The sequence below is a fragment of the Phyllobates terribilis genome, unplaced genomic scaffold (assembly GCF_046119375.1).
Source record: "Phyllobates terribilis strain yellow unplaced genomic scaffold, ASM4611937v1 Scaffold_2__4_contigs__length_985480577, whole genome shotgun sequence".
Lineage (NCBI taxonomy): Eukaryota > Metazoa > Chordata > Amphibia > Anura > Dendrobatidae > Phyllobates > Phyllobates terribilis.
This window is the reverse complement of record NW_027362762.1, coordinates 126354845-126373537: the sequence shown is the minus strand read 5'-3', so window position 1 is coordinate 126373537 and position 18693 is coordinate 126354845. Positions and strand designations below refer to the sequence as shown.

At 45.8% G+C, this 18693-nt stretch overlaps 1 protein-coding gene across 1 annotated transcript in view; it reads right to left on the bottom strand.

Moving 5' to 3' along the window:
* Window positions 1–18693, bottom strand: part of FREM2 (FRAS1 related extracellular matrix 2) — a 316569-nt gene that overhangs the window by 272409 nt on the left and 25467 nt on the right. Inside the window, exon 2 of the mRNA XM_073662574.1 lies at window positions 11565–11654. Coding sequence (XP_073518675.1) covers window positions 11565–11654 — 90 coding nt within the window. The remainder of the gene's footprint in view (window positions 1–11564; window positions 11655–18693) is intronic.

Here is an 18693-nt window from a genome sequence, read left to right as displayed (position 1 = left end):
GTCTACATTATCAGTGGAGAGCCGCGTGCGCTTATCTGTCAGCACACCACCAGCAGCGCTGAACACACGTTCAGACAGAACGCTGGCTGCGGGGCATGACAAGATCTCCAAGGCGTAAGTGACTAGCTCCGGCCATTTATCCAGATTGGAAGCCCAAAAAGAGCAAGGGTCCAGTGACACAGTCATGGCTTCAATGTTTACTTGGAGATACTCCTGTACCATCGTCTCTAGGCGTTGACTATGTGTCAGACTTCTTGTCTCCTGTGGCCTTGCAAAGGATGGGCTAAAAAAGTGGTGAAATGATTGCGCAAAATTGATGTTACCAGCAGATACTGTGGTTCTGTTATGGTTTGAGTGCTGAACACTTGACGGTCCCACGGTTGGCAAGTTGGAACTGTGAGATTCACTACGTGCACCACTGGTGTTTTGTGGAAAAGCACATGTAAGATTCTGCAACAGTCTCTGCTGATACTCCTGCATGCGTGCATCCCTTTCTATGGCAGGAATAATTTCTGCAAATTTACTTTTGTACCGGGGATCTAACAGTGTGGCAACCCAGTAGTCAGGATTATTTCTAATTCTCCAATTCGAGGGTCATGTTGCAGGTAGTGCAGCAAGAAGGCACTCATGTGTGTTGCGCATCCAGGAGCACCAAGTCCCTGTTGTGTTGGTGGCGAGGTAACAATCATGCTTCCTTCCTCTGTCCTCTCCCCCCAACCTCGCACAACAGAAATGTGATCAAGGTCTCCCTCATCTGATGAGTCTTCCATCAGTTCGTCCTCCACTTCTTCCTGGGCTCCTGCACCTTCCTCACTAGTTTGGCTGCTACCATGCGCCCTGGTAAAACCATCTCCCCCACCCTCACATGCCTGCCGCCTTGGTGCTGCCGACCGTCTGGACCTTGCAGATGTTAGCCCTTCGGCATACACTCCTCCTCATCTACTTCCTCCACCTCCTCTTGTGCCACCACCTGACTCCGAATTCTGTTTAACATGTGCTCCAGCATGTAAATCACTGGAATAGTCATGCTGATAATGGCATCGTCAGCACTAAACATCTTCGTCGCCATTTCAAAACTGTGCAGAAGGGTGCATAGGTCCCTGATCTGAGACCACTCCTCCAGCATGATTTGCCCCACGTCTGGATCTCGTTGGCCCAGGCTATACGTCAGAACGTATTGCACCAGGGCTTGTCGGTGCTGCCACAGTCGCTGCAACATGTGCAGAGTTGAATTCCACCGGGTAGGCACATCGCATTTTAGCCGGTGAAGTGGCAGGCCCAACGACTTCTGTAGAGATGTAAGTCGCTGAGCTGCGGGATGCGAACGGTGGAAGTGAGCACACAGCGACCGTGCCCTCTGCAGAAGGCCATCTAGTCTGGGATAGTGGGCTAAAAATTGCTGGACAACCAGGTTCAACACGTGAGCCATACAAGGCACGTGTGTGACATTGCCCCGGCGAAGGGCCGCACCCAGGTTTGCAGCATTGTCGCACACGGCCTTCCCTGGTTTCAGGTCCAGTGGAGACAACCATTCATGAAATTGGTTCTCCAGAGCTGACCACAACTCCTCAGCTGTGTGACTCACATTTCCCAGACATTTCAAAGTAAAAACCGCCTGATGACGTTGAGCCCTACTGCCAGCATAGTAAGGAGGTGTGCAGCATCCCTTCTGCGCAGTTAGAAAGCTTGTGGCATGACCAGACAGGCTTTGGGTGCAGGTGGAAGACCGAGAGGAGGTTGAGGAGGCAGAAGCAGTGGAGGAACTTTGACATAAAGAGGATTGACGCACAACTCGTGGGGACAGCAAGACTTGGACAGCAGCCCCTTGTCCTGCTGTCACCATAGTTACCCAGTGCCCAGTCAGCGACATGTAACGCCCCTGTCCATGCCTACTCGTCCAAGTGTCTGTGGTGAAATGCACCCTGTCACACACAGAGTTTCTCAAAGAAGCGGTGATGTTGTGTGCGACATGCTGGTGGAGCGCAGGCACACCTTTCTTTGAGAAGTAGTGCCGACTGGGCATCTGGTACTGGGGCACTGCGACGGACATAAGGTCTCGAAAATCCTCTGTGTCCACCAGGCAGAAAGGCAGCATTTCTGTAGCCAAGAGCTTGCAGATGGTGAAATTCAACCTCTTAGCTTTCTCATGGCTAGGAGGAAATGGTCTTTTACTTGTCCACATCTGAGGGACCGAGGGCTGGCTATTGTGCTTAGACGGGGTTGATAAGGGTGTCCCCGGCAAACTGCCGGTCTGTGAGGAAGATGCAGGTGGACATGTTAGGTTGCCTTGATCCAAAGGTGGTGCTATCGATGTCGGACAGCGCTCAACACCAGCTGGTGTTACCACCTCCAAAGAAAATGATGACCTGCCAATCACGCTGGCTGTTGCGGGTAAAGAGGTGGCAGGTCTGCGCCGCAAAACAGGTGTGACTGCTGTCCCCCCAGTCACAGAGGATGAAGAGGCCACGGATGCACAAGATATGGCAGACGGTGGTTGGCCCGGCCGGCTAGGCCGCATTGTAGCACACTGAGCTTCCCACTGCAACTTATGCTTCATGTCCATGTGCCGGTTCATGCATGAAGTACTCAAACGATGTATTTTTTGGCCTCTACTTAGCTTTTGCTGACAAATGTTACAGATAACATGAGTTGGGTCATCTTTATCGATCTGAAAAAATGCCCAGGCTATGCAAGGCTTAGCACCCATGCGACCTGAAGAGCCACCACGACTTGTGGTGAGAGGCAGAGTTGTGTTTGAGGATGCAGTTGTTGACGTGCTTCCAGTACTACGTCTCTGTCCAGGAAGGCGCAACCTGACCTCGTCGTCACTAGCATCTTCCTCCACCTCCTCTGCTGACCTCATCTCTTGGCTGACTGTGGGTTGACAGTAAGTGGGATCTCCAACCTCATCATCATCACCCTGTGCGTTATCACACCCGTCGTCCTCAGAGCCAACCTGTTCCTGCCCTGACAAAAAACTAAAGTTGTCGCTCCAATCAGGTATTTGAGTCTCATCATCGTCTTCCTCATTGTCTCCACCAACAGGAGTTACAGTTTGGGAATGAGGGTCTACATTATGGTCAGAACCTTCTGCGTCTGGTCCTGCATCCGACTCATAAAGATTCTGGGCATCAGTGCAGATCATTTCCTCGTCTGGATTCACAGAAGCGCTGGAGTCGACCTCTGATTCCCAGGCTATAGTATGAGTAAACAGCTCTGCAGACTCAACCATCTGTTCTACCTCATACTCAGACGGGCAGCTGGAGATTTGGGAGCTGTGAGGAAGCAAGTGCGATTGGGGTGACACCTTTGAGGACTGGAGTATTTGTGATGTTGAAGTTGATGTGGAGGAGAGCCCACTTAAAGGAGCACTTGATATCCGTTGAAGCACCTGCTGTTTTTGTGCCTCATCTGGAATTTGTAGCGATTGGCGTGGCCGTAAGAAAGGGATCTTATCACATTGTCTGCTAAAAGAAGTAGACATTTTAGTTTGGCTGGAAGATGGCCTTTCTTCTGCAGATGTTACTGTTGCTTTAACACCTACCCCACGGACACAACCTTTTTTCCCCTTCCCAACACGCCTATTCCCCTTTCCACCAGCAGCAGGCCTTTTTCCACTCATTTTGGTGGTTAACTAATTCACAACTCTGGAGTTGTTTGCACAAAAAAACAATGGATGGGAACCGAGCAGAGCTGAGTGGCCAAACTGTGGTATTAGGCCAAAACTATTGGCTGGGTTAGATGCAGAAAAAAATTATATTCAATTTGCAACCTGATGGAGGTCAGTATAGATGGACTAATAGAACAAGTCCCACACACAGCTAGAAGCCCAAATATTTTTTCAGAGGTAGATGCAGAAAAAAAAATATTCAGTTTGCAACCTGATGGAGGTCAGTATAGATGGACTAATAGAGAAAGTCCCACACACTGCTAGAAGGCCAAATATTTTTTTAAAGCTAGATGCAGACAAAAAATTATTTTGAATTTGCAACCTGATGGAGGTCAGTATAGGTGGACTAATAGAACAAGTCCCACACACTGCTAGAAGGCCAAATATTTTTTCAGAGCTAGATGCAGAAAAAAATTATTTTTAATTTGCAACCTGATGGAGGTCAGTATAGATGGACTAATAGAGAAAGTCCCACACACTGCTAGAAGGCCAAATATTTTTTCAGAGCTAGATGCAGAAAAAAATTATATTCAGTTTGCAAACTGATGGAGGTCTGTATAGATGGATTAATAGAACAAGTCCCACACACAGCTAGAAGCCCAATATTTTTCAGAGGTAGATGCAGAAAAAAATATATTCAGTTTGCAACCTGATGGAGGTCAGTATAGATGGACTAATACAACAAGTCCCACACACTGCTAGAAGCCCAATATTTTTTCAGAGCTAGATGCAGAAAAAAATTATATTCAATTTGCAACCTGATGGAGGTCAGTATAGATGGAGTAATAGAACAAGTCCCACACACAGCTAGAAGCCCAAATATTTTTTCAGAGCTAGATGCAGATAAAAATTATTTTTAATTTGCAACCTGATGGAGGTCAGTATAGATGGACTAATAGAGAAAGTCCCACACACTGCTAGAAGGCCAAATATTTTTTCAGAGCTAGATGCAGAAAAAAATTATATTCAGTTTGCAACCTGATGGAGGTCTGTATAGATGGATTAATAGAACAAGTCCCACACACAGCTAGAAGCCCAATATTTTTTCAGAGGTAGATGCAGAAAAAAATATATTCAGTTTGCACCCTGATGGAGGTCAGTATAGATGGACTAATACAACAAGTCCCACACACAGCTAGAAGCCCAATATTTTTCCAGAGCTAGATGCAGAAAAAAATTATATTCAATTTGCAACCTGATGGAGGTCAGTATAGATGGAGTAATAGAACAAGTCCCACACACAGCTAGAAGCCCAAATATTTTTTCAGAGGTAGATGCAGAAAAAAATTATATTCAGTTTGCAACCTGATGGAGGTCAGTATAGATGGACTAATAGAGAAAGTCCCACACACTGCTAGAAGGCCAAATATTTTTTCAGAGCTAGATGCAGAAAAAAATTATATTCAATTTGCAACCTGATGGAGGTCAGTATAGATGGACTAATAGAATGATGCTATGCCCAAAAGATTTTACTTCACTCGGTGCAGTAAAAAAATTGGTATTCTATACACAGGTGGTATATCTTGCAACACAGATAGGCTACTCCACTGACTAACACACTCTGCAATAGGCCAAAAAGGATTAGCTTTGCTAGATTCAGCCAAATGCTGTGTAAAAAACTTGCACAGCACTGGCACAGACCTGCCTGGCAAAAACTGATAGGAACTGATGTAACCTAGTCCTGAAAAGGACTCCAATTACAATTAGTCTTTACTCCCACAACCTATCTATTTAAGAGCACAGACCTGCCTGATAAAAGTCGTAGGAAATGCTGTAACCTAGTCCTTAAAAGGACTGCAATCACAACTATTCCCTACTCCCAAGCTATCTGTAGATTTGTGCGAAAATTGGCTTGAAATTAACAAGGTATAGCGCACACAGCAACAGCGGTGCCGTCTAACACGCAGCTGCAGCAGTGAGAAAATGGTGGCGATGGGGAAAATGGCTTGGTCTTATAGGGCAAGGACATGTGACATACACTGCCAATGACACATGCCCTTGCTTGTGTGAAAAAAAGCACTTCGCTCCGTGTGTGCGCTGCTGATAGGCTGACAGATTGCACCTCCCCACTGTAAATGCAGGAAAGAGAAAAAAAAATGGAGATCTTCATTATTCCTGCAGAGATCCACCCCCTGCCCCTCCCCCCACCCCGCTGTACACTCAAACTGCGTATTAACATTAATTTTCATCATTACTGAGAAAAAAATCCAGTTATGATTTTGGTGCACGAACAGTTATCGAACATAACCTCGAACAGCCGAATTTTTCTCAAATCGTTCGTGTTCGCCGAACGGCTCGAACACCGCCCAAAACAGCTCGAATTTGAGATTGGCGAACAGTTCGAGTAGAACAACGCTCATCTCTACTCTTGACATCAGCTTTTCTGCCTGCTGAGCAGTGCACTTCTGAACTCCAAAAGAAAAATGCAAATTACTGAGCCATCATGTCTTAGATGCGAACTTCTGCAATAAGCCAATAGCTTCAAGTTACGTTACAATAAAACGGCACTGGTGGCAGCGCTTGAGCAGATTGACCTCTTGGAGGCTTCATTAAAATGGCGCCAGTGGCAGCCCATGCACAAATTTAGATGTTGGCTCGTGATGTCCTTTAAAGATTTAATTGAGCTGAGATCTAAATCTGTGCATGCACCGCCATGCTTTAATTAGATTTTCATACAGTATATAAGCGGAACTAATCATATGAAAAAATGGTACCTGCTAAAAAAATACAAAAAGGGCAGCACTGCAAAAGTCATGTAAAAAAGCAGGGTATTTTCTTCTTCCAAATCCATGCAACGTTTCTGCTCCTGCATGAAATGTTTCTCAGTGTTAAAAAAATGACTACTGGAGCTTAAATGTTGCAGGGCTTTTCGGGGATGTTAAAGGTCCATAAACAGTGGGTACGGAAAGTATTCAAACCCCTTTAAATTTTTCACTCTTTGTTTCATTGCAGTCATTTGGTAAATTCTAAAAAGTTCATTTTTTTCTCATTAAAGTACACTCTGCACCCCATCTTGACTGAAAAAAAGAGAAATGTAGAAATTTTTGCAAATTTATTAAAAAAGAAAAACTGAAATATCACATAGTCATAAGTATTCAGACCCTTTGCTCAGTATGGAGTAGAAGCACCCCTTTGAGCTAGTACAGCCATGAGTCTTCTTGGGAATGATGCAACAAGTTTTTCACACCTGGATTTGGGGATCCTCTGCCATTCTTCCTTGCAGATCCTCTCCACTTCCGTCAGGTTGGATGGTGAACGTTAGTGGACAGCCATTTTCAGGTCTCTCCAGAGATGCTCAATTGGGTTTAGGTCAGGGCTCTGGCTGGGCCAGTCAAGAATGGTTACAGAGTTGTTATGAAGCCACTCCTTTTAGATGTGTGCTTAGGGTCATTGTCTTGTTGGAAGGTGAACCTTCAGCCAAGTCTGAGGTCCAGAGCCCTCTGAAAGAGGTTTTCATCCAGGATATCTCTGTACTTGGCCGTATTCATGTTTCCTTCAATTGCAACCAGTCGTCTTGTCCCTGCAGCTGAAAAACAACCCCATAGCATAATGCTGCCACCACCACATTTCACTGTTGGGATTGTATTGGGCAGGTGATGAGCAATGCCTGGTTTTCTCCACACATACCGCTTAGAATTATGACCAAAACGTTCTATCTTCATCTCATCAGACCAGAGAATCTTATTTCTCATAGTCTGGGAGTCCTTCATGTGTTTTTGAGAAAACTCTATGCGGGCTTTCATATGTCTTACACTGAGGAGAGGCTTCCATCAGGCCACTTTGCCATAAAGGCCCGACTGATGGAGGGCTGCAGTGATAGTTGACTTTGTGGAACTTTCTCCCATCTACCTACTTCATCTCTGGAGCTCAGTCACAGTGATCTTGGGGTTCTCCTTTGCCTCTCTCACCAAAGCTCTTCTCCCACGATTGCTCAGTTTGGCTAGACGGCCAGGTCTAGGAAGACTTCTGGTGGTCCCAAACTTCTTCCATTGAAGGATTATGGAGCCACTGTGCTCTTAGGAACCTTGAGTAATGCAGAAATTCTTTTGTAACCTTGGCCAGATTTGTGCATTGCCACAATTTTGTCTCCGAGCTCCTTGGGCAGTTCCTTTGAGCTCATGATACTCATTTGGTCTGACATGCACTGTGAGCTGTGAGGTCTTATATAGACAGGTGTGTGCCTTTCCAAATCAAGTCCTACCAGTTTAATTAAACACAGCTGGACTCCAATGAAGGAGTAGAACCATCTCAAGGAGGATCACAAGGAAATGGATAGCATGTGACTTAAATATGATTGTCTGAGCAAAGGGTCTGAATACTTATGACCATGTGATATTTCAGCTTTTCTTTTTTAATAAATTTGCAAAAATGTCTACATTTCTGTTTTTTTTCAGTCAAGATGGGGTGCAGAGTGTACTTTAATGAGAAAAAAAAAGTAACGTTTTAGAATTTATCAAATGGCTGCAATGAAACAAAGAGTGAAAAAATTAAAGGGGTCTGAATAGTTTCCGTACCACTGTATCTATCGGATACAAATCTGTAGAAGTCGCAGGTTTTGGCAGATCATCTGAAGTGTTTGGGATCCCTTGATTAAGGATTAAGCAGTGGAAATCCCAATTATTTTTTTCAGGGGAAATAAACCACTGCTAGGGAAGGAAGGAATGAAACATTTCTATCTCCCTCCCATTAAATTGCTTTTTATGATATTTTAAGTTCTTTGTTCTCCCCAGTATGAAATCACGCCAACAATTCTCTGTTATTCCACACTCAACAATCATCATTAAAGGGTAACTTTGCTTTCAAGGGACTATTCAGAATAAGGTGTACTGTGTGTGTATATAAGGAATACCACCATTTCTGACCATGACTTATATCCCTCATTCTCAACACTTTGTCCCTCTCTGAGCTCTATTTTTAATGTGCAATCCACTGTTTGCTGGGGGAGAAGACGAGCTGCAGTGATTTCTCCCATACACAGCATAACAGAGAGAGGGGAATGCCTGCTCTTCATTCACTTTTTAGATCACAAAGACTGTAGGACCATAGAGGACAGTATACAGCAGAGCTGAGCTGTGTTGACCTGAATCAACCTCTGATGTGAGGAAAAACACTTGTTACAAAGCTCTGCACAATGGTTTTCTGTCTGCCTCTGTCTGTTCCCTTCCCTGCTCCTCACTACTCCCCATCTCCTCTCCATAGAGGATAATGGATATGACACCTGAGCAGGATGGACTTTAGCACATTTTTCAAAGCTCATGACAAGTTCAAGAGACAGGGGGGAGCGGAAGAAGTGTCTGCTAAGTGGGGAATGAAGCTGATTTCTCTAATAAAATACATTACAAAGTTTCCTATAATCACCTGTACTATTGATTTAAGCAAAGTCTGCTGCAAGTACCGTACATTTCCGTTTTAATCATTCCCACAAAGTTTCTACAAGTAAATTGTTACAGTTTGTAATATCGTTTGTAATAAATAAGTACATTTCAATAATAAAAATATCTGCCGTGCCTAAAACAGGCCAAAAACATCAAAGCATTTGCTTCAAACACAAGGTTTATTATAATGCATAGGTCTCGTCGGCATTGGTTGGTCGTTTGCAGTTGGAACCTGCAAACTCTGCAAGGTTACATTCAATGTGTATTCCCCATAGTAACCTAAACATTTTGGAATATCAGCAACAGCTTTTTCAAAGATTTTTGGAATATCAGCTTTCTCTAGCAGAAAGAAGTGCCCTTCATCAAACTCCAGACTAGAATTTAAGCCTTGGAGATGTGCATGATAGGGATAAACTGGAACACATTGGCTGATCTGTCATGTGAAGCAGAATAATTGTTCAGTTTGTCCACACATATCTGTGTCCAAATTGGATAAGATATAACTAGTCAGCCTCTGGGAATAATAATCTGAATCCTTTTCTGGCTCTATGACAGCCCATTATTAGGGTCAGAGGAGGACATGGTCATCGTCATGCACTAATGAAAAGGTAAGTCTACCCAAAATACATAATTACCCTATTGCTTTAATAATTTTTCCTTGGTTTACCTATGCAGCCACTTAAAATTATAGTCAAACATTCCTGACATTCACCAGGAGAACGTTGTGTAATGATAGAAAAACACGCTATTGTCACATATCAGAATTCACAACGAAAAAAACAATAAATTAGGTCACAAACGTAACAATGGGGCTGATTTATGACCGCATTTAGGCCAATTTTCTTGAGTGTTACATTGAAAAATATAATTTTAAGGTCTGGTAGATGTAGCTGTAGCAAAGAACTTAGCGTTCCTGTATTAAAGGGGTTTTCCAAAGTATTGTTTAAAAAGCTCCACGTGTCAAAAAAATAAAAGAAATTGTACTTTCGGCGATCCCCTGCAGCTCCTGTTCTGACCTTACCTAGTCTGTGAAGGTCTCTGCTTCCTTGTCCGATCCTTGACACACCTGAAAATGTTCTCTTAGTGCGCAGTCAGATGGCAGTATGAATTGGAGCAAAATCAAAATGCAGGCACGGACTGGCTGACAGGTCTTCCGACCCGAGCGAGACAGCTTCATGAATTTCTATGCAGCTGTCACGCTCGGGTCGGGTGAGCCGCTGGCCAGTCCGTGCATTGCGTTCTGATCTCGCTCCGATTTATATGGTCGTCTGACTGCGCTCTTAGACAGTCACTGGCTACAAAAGTAAACCGCCTCAACCAGTGATCAACTGGGAGGGCATTTCCAGCTATTTTTGGTTAAAATGTGATGCTGAGCCGGGAAAGTCAAGGATTCTGAGGTCAAAAGCCAGGAGGTTACGTCATAAACAGATTGGTGAGACAAAGGCGTAGTCTGGTCACAGCCCGGGGTCAGAATTCCAAGAAGATGGCGGGTTAAGACAAAGGGGCTAGTAAAAGGCAAATCCAAGGTCAGGCAACAAAGATCAGAATATAAGAAATCAAAGCACAGAGCACACATGACTTGTAGAAAGCTACAACTGGCAATGTTCTAATCATTGCCAGCCAGGTAAATAGCCAGGTAATAACCCAGAATGGGTGACACCTGGAGGAAACCCAGCAGGCCCGGCCAGATTGGACAGCTGAGCTGTCATTCACAATACTGACAGCTCAGCACGCCCCTGCCTCAGATTGGGTGGCTCAGCACTCCCCTGATCCTATAGAGTGCCTCACCTGTCACTCACAGCATCCCTAGGGCACTGTGAGTGATGGAATTGTGACATAAACAAAGAATTCCAGCCATTTTTGGTATGTTTACAGGCGCTGTGTAGGTAATTTACCAATAATTTATATTCACTTCAAAATCCTTTTATGATAATGTTCACACCTACATTGTTATTTCTGTTGTTCTGCTCTGTAACTAGATTAAAACAACTAAAACAATGACAGTGCCACATGATGCATACTGATGGCACCAGACTAACCCTACTGGCTTTTATCGGGCAACTTTGGGATTTCCCTAATGGTGTTCATCATAACAGCAGACAATGTAGTGAAGCTTGCTAAGCTATTTTGTCTACCATCCTTGGCAGAATCATTTAAAAAGGCAACGAAGAAAGCCTACAAAGCAGGTGTGAACACAGCCTAAAAAGTCTCCACCAATGTGTCATACATCTATTAACCACAGACAATTTTTTGCATGCAAATTAAGCTGCATTGAGGTCATAAGGAAAAAACTTGACCATTATGATAAAGGTCCGAACCTAAGATATTCACCAAATGTAAACTTACATTTTCCATGTTACGCCCTGTAAATTCAGCAATTAGTCAATTATTACAAGATCAATGGAGGCAGAGGAACATACAAGAGCGAAATCCCCAAACACACCAAATAAGAATTTTTGGGATTTTGTATTGACCATATTAAATCACATCAGAATAAATAATATAATACAGCCACTCACCGCTGTCTTCAACAGTAAAATGGAAAATGTCACTGGTGGCGTTTTCCTTGCCTCGTAACACATAGCAGATCTTCATGTCATCAATGTCCGCTGTAAGAAAACATAGGTATTTGTTGAGTTCAAAACATGGATTTTTAATTATGAGAAGAACATTCCTTTTACAATTTAATTATGTTCACATGTAGCAAAAAATATCAAGGATGCTGATGTAAGAAGAAGCTGCTCACATTGCTGTCCACCCTGCCTATTTGATCTAATACTGGAGACACCAGGAGTGCTAAGGTACGAAGAGGCTGCTCACACTGCTGTCTGCCATGCCATTCCAATCTAATACTAGATATACAAGAGGTGCTGAGGTAAGAAGACGCTGCTCACACAGCCACCGGCCCTGTCTATCTGATCTAATACTAGAGATACCAGGGATGCTAAGGTAAGAAGAGGCTGCTCACACTGTGTCCATCCTGTCTATCTGAGCTAATACTAGAGATACCAGGGATGCTAAGGTAAGAAGAGGCTGCTCACACTGTGTCCATCCTGTGTATCTGAGCTAATACTTGAGATACTAGAGCAGCTGAGGTAAGAAGATGCTGCTCACACTGCTGCCCACAATGTCTAGCTGATATAATGTTGGCGATACCAGGAGTTTTGAGATAATTGGACAGCAAGATTGTGAAATCTAAAATGTAACTTTTAATACGATATGTAAAATCTAAAATGTGCCACTCACAGTAACATGGAGTGAGTCACCGGGGCCAACCTAATAATTACCAGAAATATAGCTCAGAGACAGCCCCTGTGCATATAAAATTGGTTTATTGATCAACACTGCAGTATGGAGATCAAAAACCTATTTGGATAGATTCTATAACAGAGGGACAGTAGATGAACAGGGATCAATGTGACATCTCTGTATCAAACAGACACCCTCTGAAATATAGATTTTTTATAGGTATAAGTAACCAAAATAATCACCAAACATGTACTCATAGACCGCACATTTACCCAGTATCCAAGAGTTCATTAAAATAAAAGTGACATAAGAACGTAATTGCACATTGTGTAGTCTGAGTGCAGACCAAAAACAATTATTACAATTCAATTATATAAAAGAAGAAAATGGAATTTTCTCACTCATTCTTTCTTTGTTAAACTTTCCTAATTGTGGAGTTTTGAGATAAGAAGAGGCTGCTCACACTACTGCCTACCTGGCTATCTTATCTAATGGTAAAAATACAAGGAATACTAAGGTAAGAAGAGGCTGCTCACACTGCTGTCCACCCTGCCTATCTGATCTAATACTGAAGTTACCATGGGTGCTAAGATAAGAAGAGGCTGCTCACACTGTGTCCATCCTGTCTATCTGAGCTAATACTTGAGATACTAGAGCTGCTGAGGTAAGAAGATGCTGCTCACACTGCTGTCCACAATGTCTAGCTGATATAATGCTGGAGATACCAGGAGTGTTGAGATAAGAAGAGGCTGCTCACACTACTGTCCACCCTGGCTATCTCATCTAATACTGGAGATTCCAGGGGTACTGAGGTAAGAAGAGACTGCTCACACTGTGTCCACCCTGGCTATCTAATTTAATACTAGAGATACCAGATTGGATGGGGTAAGAAGAAGCTGCTCACTCTGCTGTCCACCCTGTCTATCTGATCTAATACCTGAGGTAAGAAGAGGCTGCTCACACTACTGCTTATCCGGTCTACCTGATCTAATGCTAAAAATACCAGGAGTGCTAAGGTAAGTTAAGGCTACTCACACTGCTGTCCACCCTGCCTATCTGATCTAATACTGGAGTTACCATGGGTGCTGAGGTAATAAGAGGCTGCTCACACTGCTGTCCTTCTATCTGAATGCTGAATGATTGCTATGACATCTAGGATTGCTATGACATCTAGATAACTTCACAGTATGTGGTATAGGTTATCTCCAGGTCATATCAGCGGATTTTCCTCCTGCACATGCTCACAGACACCTGTCTTATTAACATTCTAGAACAGATTTCTCTCAGTGTAACAGAACAGTGGCCATTTTCATTTACTAGTGATTATCTCCCTAGACAAAAGAAATATGATTTACTTATTAAAGGTATTTAGTAATTTATTTATAATAACATTTCCTTTAATTGTTCTTTTTCTCTCTCAGAGAAATAATACAGGTGGAAATGCTCTGAACAATAAAAAAAATGAGGCACTCAGACCATCAGACCATAGATGAAAACACAACCAGTATCAATGTAAATCAGATAAAGAAAGAAAAGGGAAAATAATTTCTCCATGGTTCAGTAACCAGTGATAGTCCTGATAGTAACTGGAAACTGCTTGAACGCAGAAAATAGGTTAATTAAGGTAATAACATAGCTGATATGAACCCTTTCATACCACACAGTGAGGTCAAACAATTAGAATGTTCGCCCCTTTTAACCTGGTAATTTCCATATACAGTTTAACTTTTTTAAGTCTATCAGTGCCTGAGGCAGGTATCATTCAAAGGAGAGTAACTTATCAGAAAATGGTTTAGCACAATGACTGATTGGTCTATTATCTGTATGTCTCTTCAAATATTTAACCTTGTTTGTGCATTTATCATGAAGGATAAGCTGATGGAGCTAGTGACCTTCTGATAATAAAGCAGTGAGCACTTCCCTTTGAATAGTCTGTCCATGTTAGGCCCCCTTCACACATCCGCTTAAAAAAAAGTAAGCGTGAGATGGTCTGTTTTTACTATCCGTATGGTTTTCTGTTGGCCTTCCGTGTGTATGTGTGTGCCATCCGTGTGCCATCTTTGTGTACGTGTGTGAAGAGCGGTGATGTCAGTAACGTCAGTATTTGGGGATCATCATGGGAAGCGCTGGACTGCATCGGACCTGCGAGGGAACTTTTTTTTATAATAAATTGGTGAACAAGAGAAAGTGTCTTGCTTTGGTTTCTCTCTTTTTATGTTTTTCAGGTTTACATTCGTGAACTAGGTCGGATTACCTGGACTACGTCGGACTTGTGTGGGATTTTTTTCTAAATAAATTGGTGAACCAGGGAAAGAGTTGAGGAGTGTTGTTAAAAAGTATGGTATTTTTGCATGTTTTTTTTTCTTTTTATTACTGGGTTAGCAATGGGGGTGTCTGATTGACACCTCTCCATTACTAACACCCGGGCTTGATGTCAGCTGTGTTTTTGGACAATTCCCAGCTGACATCAACCCTGACTACCATTACCCTGATTGCCAACGCACCAGGGCATTTTGAGAAGGGCCGAAGCAAACTGTGGCACCCCAGGGGTCTGGTTTCCACAGTAACAGCAATGTTATGTCTGAGAGCAGGTGGGAGGTCTCTTGGTCAGGAATCCTATGCATGCCACACCTCCTGCCCAGTCCTGGGAGGGGAAGAACTTCCCCTATATAAAGCTGGGGCTGAGGCAGGGTTAGAGAGAAGAAGAGTTGAGAAGAAGAGAAGCAGCTATAGGAAAGAGAGATCAGGAGCTCTGTGGGAGCAGTGTTAAAGGAATCAGGGGCTGGCAGCTGAAGAGCTCGCCCTGATTGAAGAGTTACCACCGGACCCGGAGTCCGAGGCTGTGGGGATTAACCCAGACCCAGCAGCAGAAACCGCCCGGCAGGGGATTTCAGGTCCTCTGGCCAAGAAACCCGAAGGCACGGTCACACGCGTGGGACCAGCACCGCCGTCGTGGAGCGGAAGCCACTAGAAGGCCCCGAGTCACCGGCCATACGGGTGAGCACCACACGGTACACTCAGGGACGTGGGCTACCTTTACCCGCCTCTAGCAGGGGAGCCAGAAGAGTACAATTAGTTGGGGAGGCCTACAACTCCGCCTGGCCAAGGGGGATCCCATCTGCTCAAGGACTGACCAGGCCCCGACCGCTAGCCAGTACTCCGGGAGGGTCTATCTTTGTCACCAGTAAAGACCCTGAACTACACCGCATCGTCTCTGAGTGGTTCCTACTACCCCCATCATCCACGTCGGCTGCCCTGAGGCCATACCCCTCCCGTTGGGGGTTACACCATCTACGCTGCACTATCCTACCACCGGCCTCAGCGGTCTGCCCTGCAGCGGCAGCTCCATAGCTGCATTCAACGGGTGGCGTAGTCGTCCTACATCTACTGCTAATATACCGCCGCTTAGTCTGACTCCCTGGGCACGGACCGGGTCGCCGCCACGAGACTACTACCCCCAACAGGCCCGGCTCCGGGTAGTCCCCGCGTGCGCAACGCTACACCAAGTAGGCCCAGGGGTGCGTCAACTTTTGGCGTAGTCGGCAGGATTACATGCCCGCAACCACCGGGTACTGCGTGCCTGAAAGAGACTTTTAAACTTACCTGTGGCGAAGATTCCCGCCATCCGGCGCCATCTTCAGCCTTCTTCCCGCCATCGGTGAAGATTCCCGCCATCCGGCGCCATCTTCAGCCTTCTTCCCGCCATCGGTGAAGATTCCCGCCATCCGGCGCCATTTTCAGCCTTCTTCCCGCCTTCCGTGGAGTTTTCCCGCCGTTGGACGCCATCTTGAAGACGCCGCGCGGGAAGAAGAGGGGCGTGGACTCCAAAAGCCCGCGAGAACTGAAGCCCCGCCTCACGTCCAGACGTCGCGTAAGGTCCTGGAAGGAGCCCAGCAGACGCTGACGTCACAGGAGCGCGACGGAAGGTCCTCAACCCTGACGATCCACTGCGGAGCCGCGGCCTACGGAAGAGGATCATCGCAAGGTAGGCCACGGTCCACTAGGGGGGAGGAAGATGTCGGATACGGAGGAGAGCTTCACTGCCTCAACCCCCGCCAGCGCCAGCGCTGCTGCAGTCATGCCTTTTACCATGCCCTATATCCCGGGAGCAGCCTGGCTACCCCAATACTCAGGGGAGTCACATACCCTGAATGACTTTAGAGAAAAGCTGGATAGCCTCTTCCAGGTGTACCCCCTCACAGAAGAGCAAAAAGTGAGCATCCTGGTGGCCCAACTAACCGGGGCAGCCCAAAGGGAGGTAAAGTCCTGGCCACCTGGGAGGAGGACTGTCGCAGGGATACTAACCCGGCTGAGGGACACCTTTGATACCCGCACCTCAGCCGAGATTAAGCTTAGATTCTATGGGTGCAAGCAGCGAGCACATGAGAGTATAAGGGACTATGCACTAAACCTACAAGAGGCCCTGAGAGCCATTAAGCAGACCGACCCTGACGGCGTGGGAAACGAGGACAGGCTGTTGACTGAACAATTTATAGAGGGACTATATTGCAATGCCCACCGAACCCAGTTGCGGGCAATGGCCTTACAGGACCCTCATCTGGGATTTGCACAGTTCAAGGACAGAGCCATCCGGGTGCTCCGAGAACCGGCACCAGGTGGCATTGTGACCCACAGACGCCCCACTACCACTTACCACCAGGAGGCGGCGCCCTTGTCGGCAGGGCCTGTGGGAGCTGATGCGCAGGCTTTGAACAATGACCCGGCTCCCGACCTGCACCATCAGGTCCAAGAGCTAGCTAAAAGCGTTGCTGCGCTAACCCGAACTGTGCAGTCTTTACAGGTTTCTACTCCAGGGAAGATCCAGCTGGCATCCGGACCGGAGGACATCCCGTGGCGCCGACCAAGGAGGACCCCACCGGCCAGAGGAAGACCCAGCGACCGATACAACGAGGACGGACAACCTATCTGCCGCCGCTGCAATCAACCCGGACATATGGCAAGGTACTGTCCTTTAAACTGGCACAACCTAGGGTAGAGGGCCAACCCCTAGGAAAAAGATCATCAGGCCCATCAAACTGGCGTGACAAATATGTGGGAGGACGTCCAGTCTTGCCTGTGGTACTGGATGGCATTCCTATGAGTGCCCTACTGGACACTGGGTCACAGGTCACCACCATCCCGTACGTGCTCTTCAAGCAGTACTGGAATGACTCGGATATAACCCGCTACCCTGACGACGACTTGAGTATCATCGCCAGCAATGGTCAGCCCGTGCCACAGATCGGATTTAAAGAGGTGACCATTAAAATCGGTAGAGTCGAGCTGGCAGCCCAGGGACTGATCATTGTGGACATTGACAAGCGCGAGAGTCACCCTAAGATAACTCTAGGAACTAATGTAATTGAAAATTGTCTTGCAGAGGTGATTTTTATTTTACAGCAGGTTGCCAAGAACGCCAGCTCCGGCCAGCAGCGAGTGCTCCAAAAAGAGATCCGGGCACTGATGCGACGGCAACAGGTGGAACTCTCCGGCGGTAAGATTGGTAGCGTGAGAATGTGTGACCCTTTTCCTATTGCCATGCCCCCAAAAAGTGAAATGATGATTTGGTGCCGGGCGGCTATTGGTCTGAGGGGTAGAGATTACCAGGCAATGGTAGAACCAGTTTACTCAGACAGTAGGCCCACCATTTTGACAGCACGGGGGGTGGTCAATGTACGCCATGGGAGGGTGCCCGTTCGCATAATAAATATCGGGAAGAGGGAAGTGTACCTGCCCCGGTATGCCACGCTAGCCAAATTGTATACTATCAATCAGAATTCCATACAGTCCGTAGAACCCTTGCCTCCATCTTCTCCGGAGGAAGGTAACGGCTCTAAACAACAAATGGAGGATTGGTGTCAGCAACTACATTTGGGTACTGACTCCACTCCCTCACACCAGAAACAGGGAGTCTATCGGGTGGTTCAAGAGTATGAGAGAGTGTTTAGTAAACACCCGTTAGACTTCGGGCGAGTCAAGGGGGTAGAACACCACATCCCCACAGGAGACCATCCTCCCATAAAAGAGAGGTATCGACCCGTACCCCCTGCACACTACCAACACGCCAAGGGGATGCTTAGAGACATGAAGGAGGCTGGGGTAATCAGAGATAGCTGTAGCCCCTGGGCAGCTCCACTAGTCTTGGTCAAAAAGAAAGACAACACCATGAGAATGTGTGTAGATTACCGGAAAATCAACCGTATCACACACAAGGATGCGTACCCCTTACCAAGGATAGAGGAGTCTTTGGCTGCTTTAAAATCTGCTAACTTCTTCTCTACCTTGGATCTCACTAGCGGGTACTGGCAGGTTCCTGTAGCAGAGGCGGACCGGGAGAAAACTGCATTCACCACCCCGATGGGACTTAGTGAGTTTACCTGCATGCCGTTCGGGCTCTGT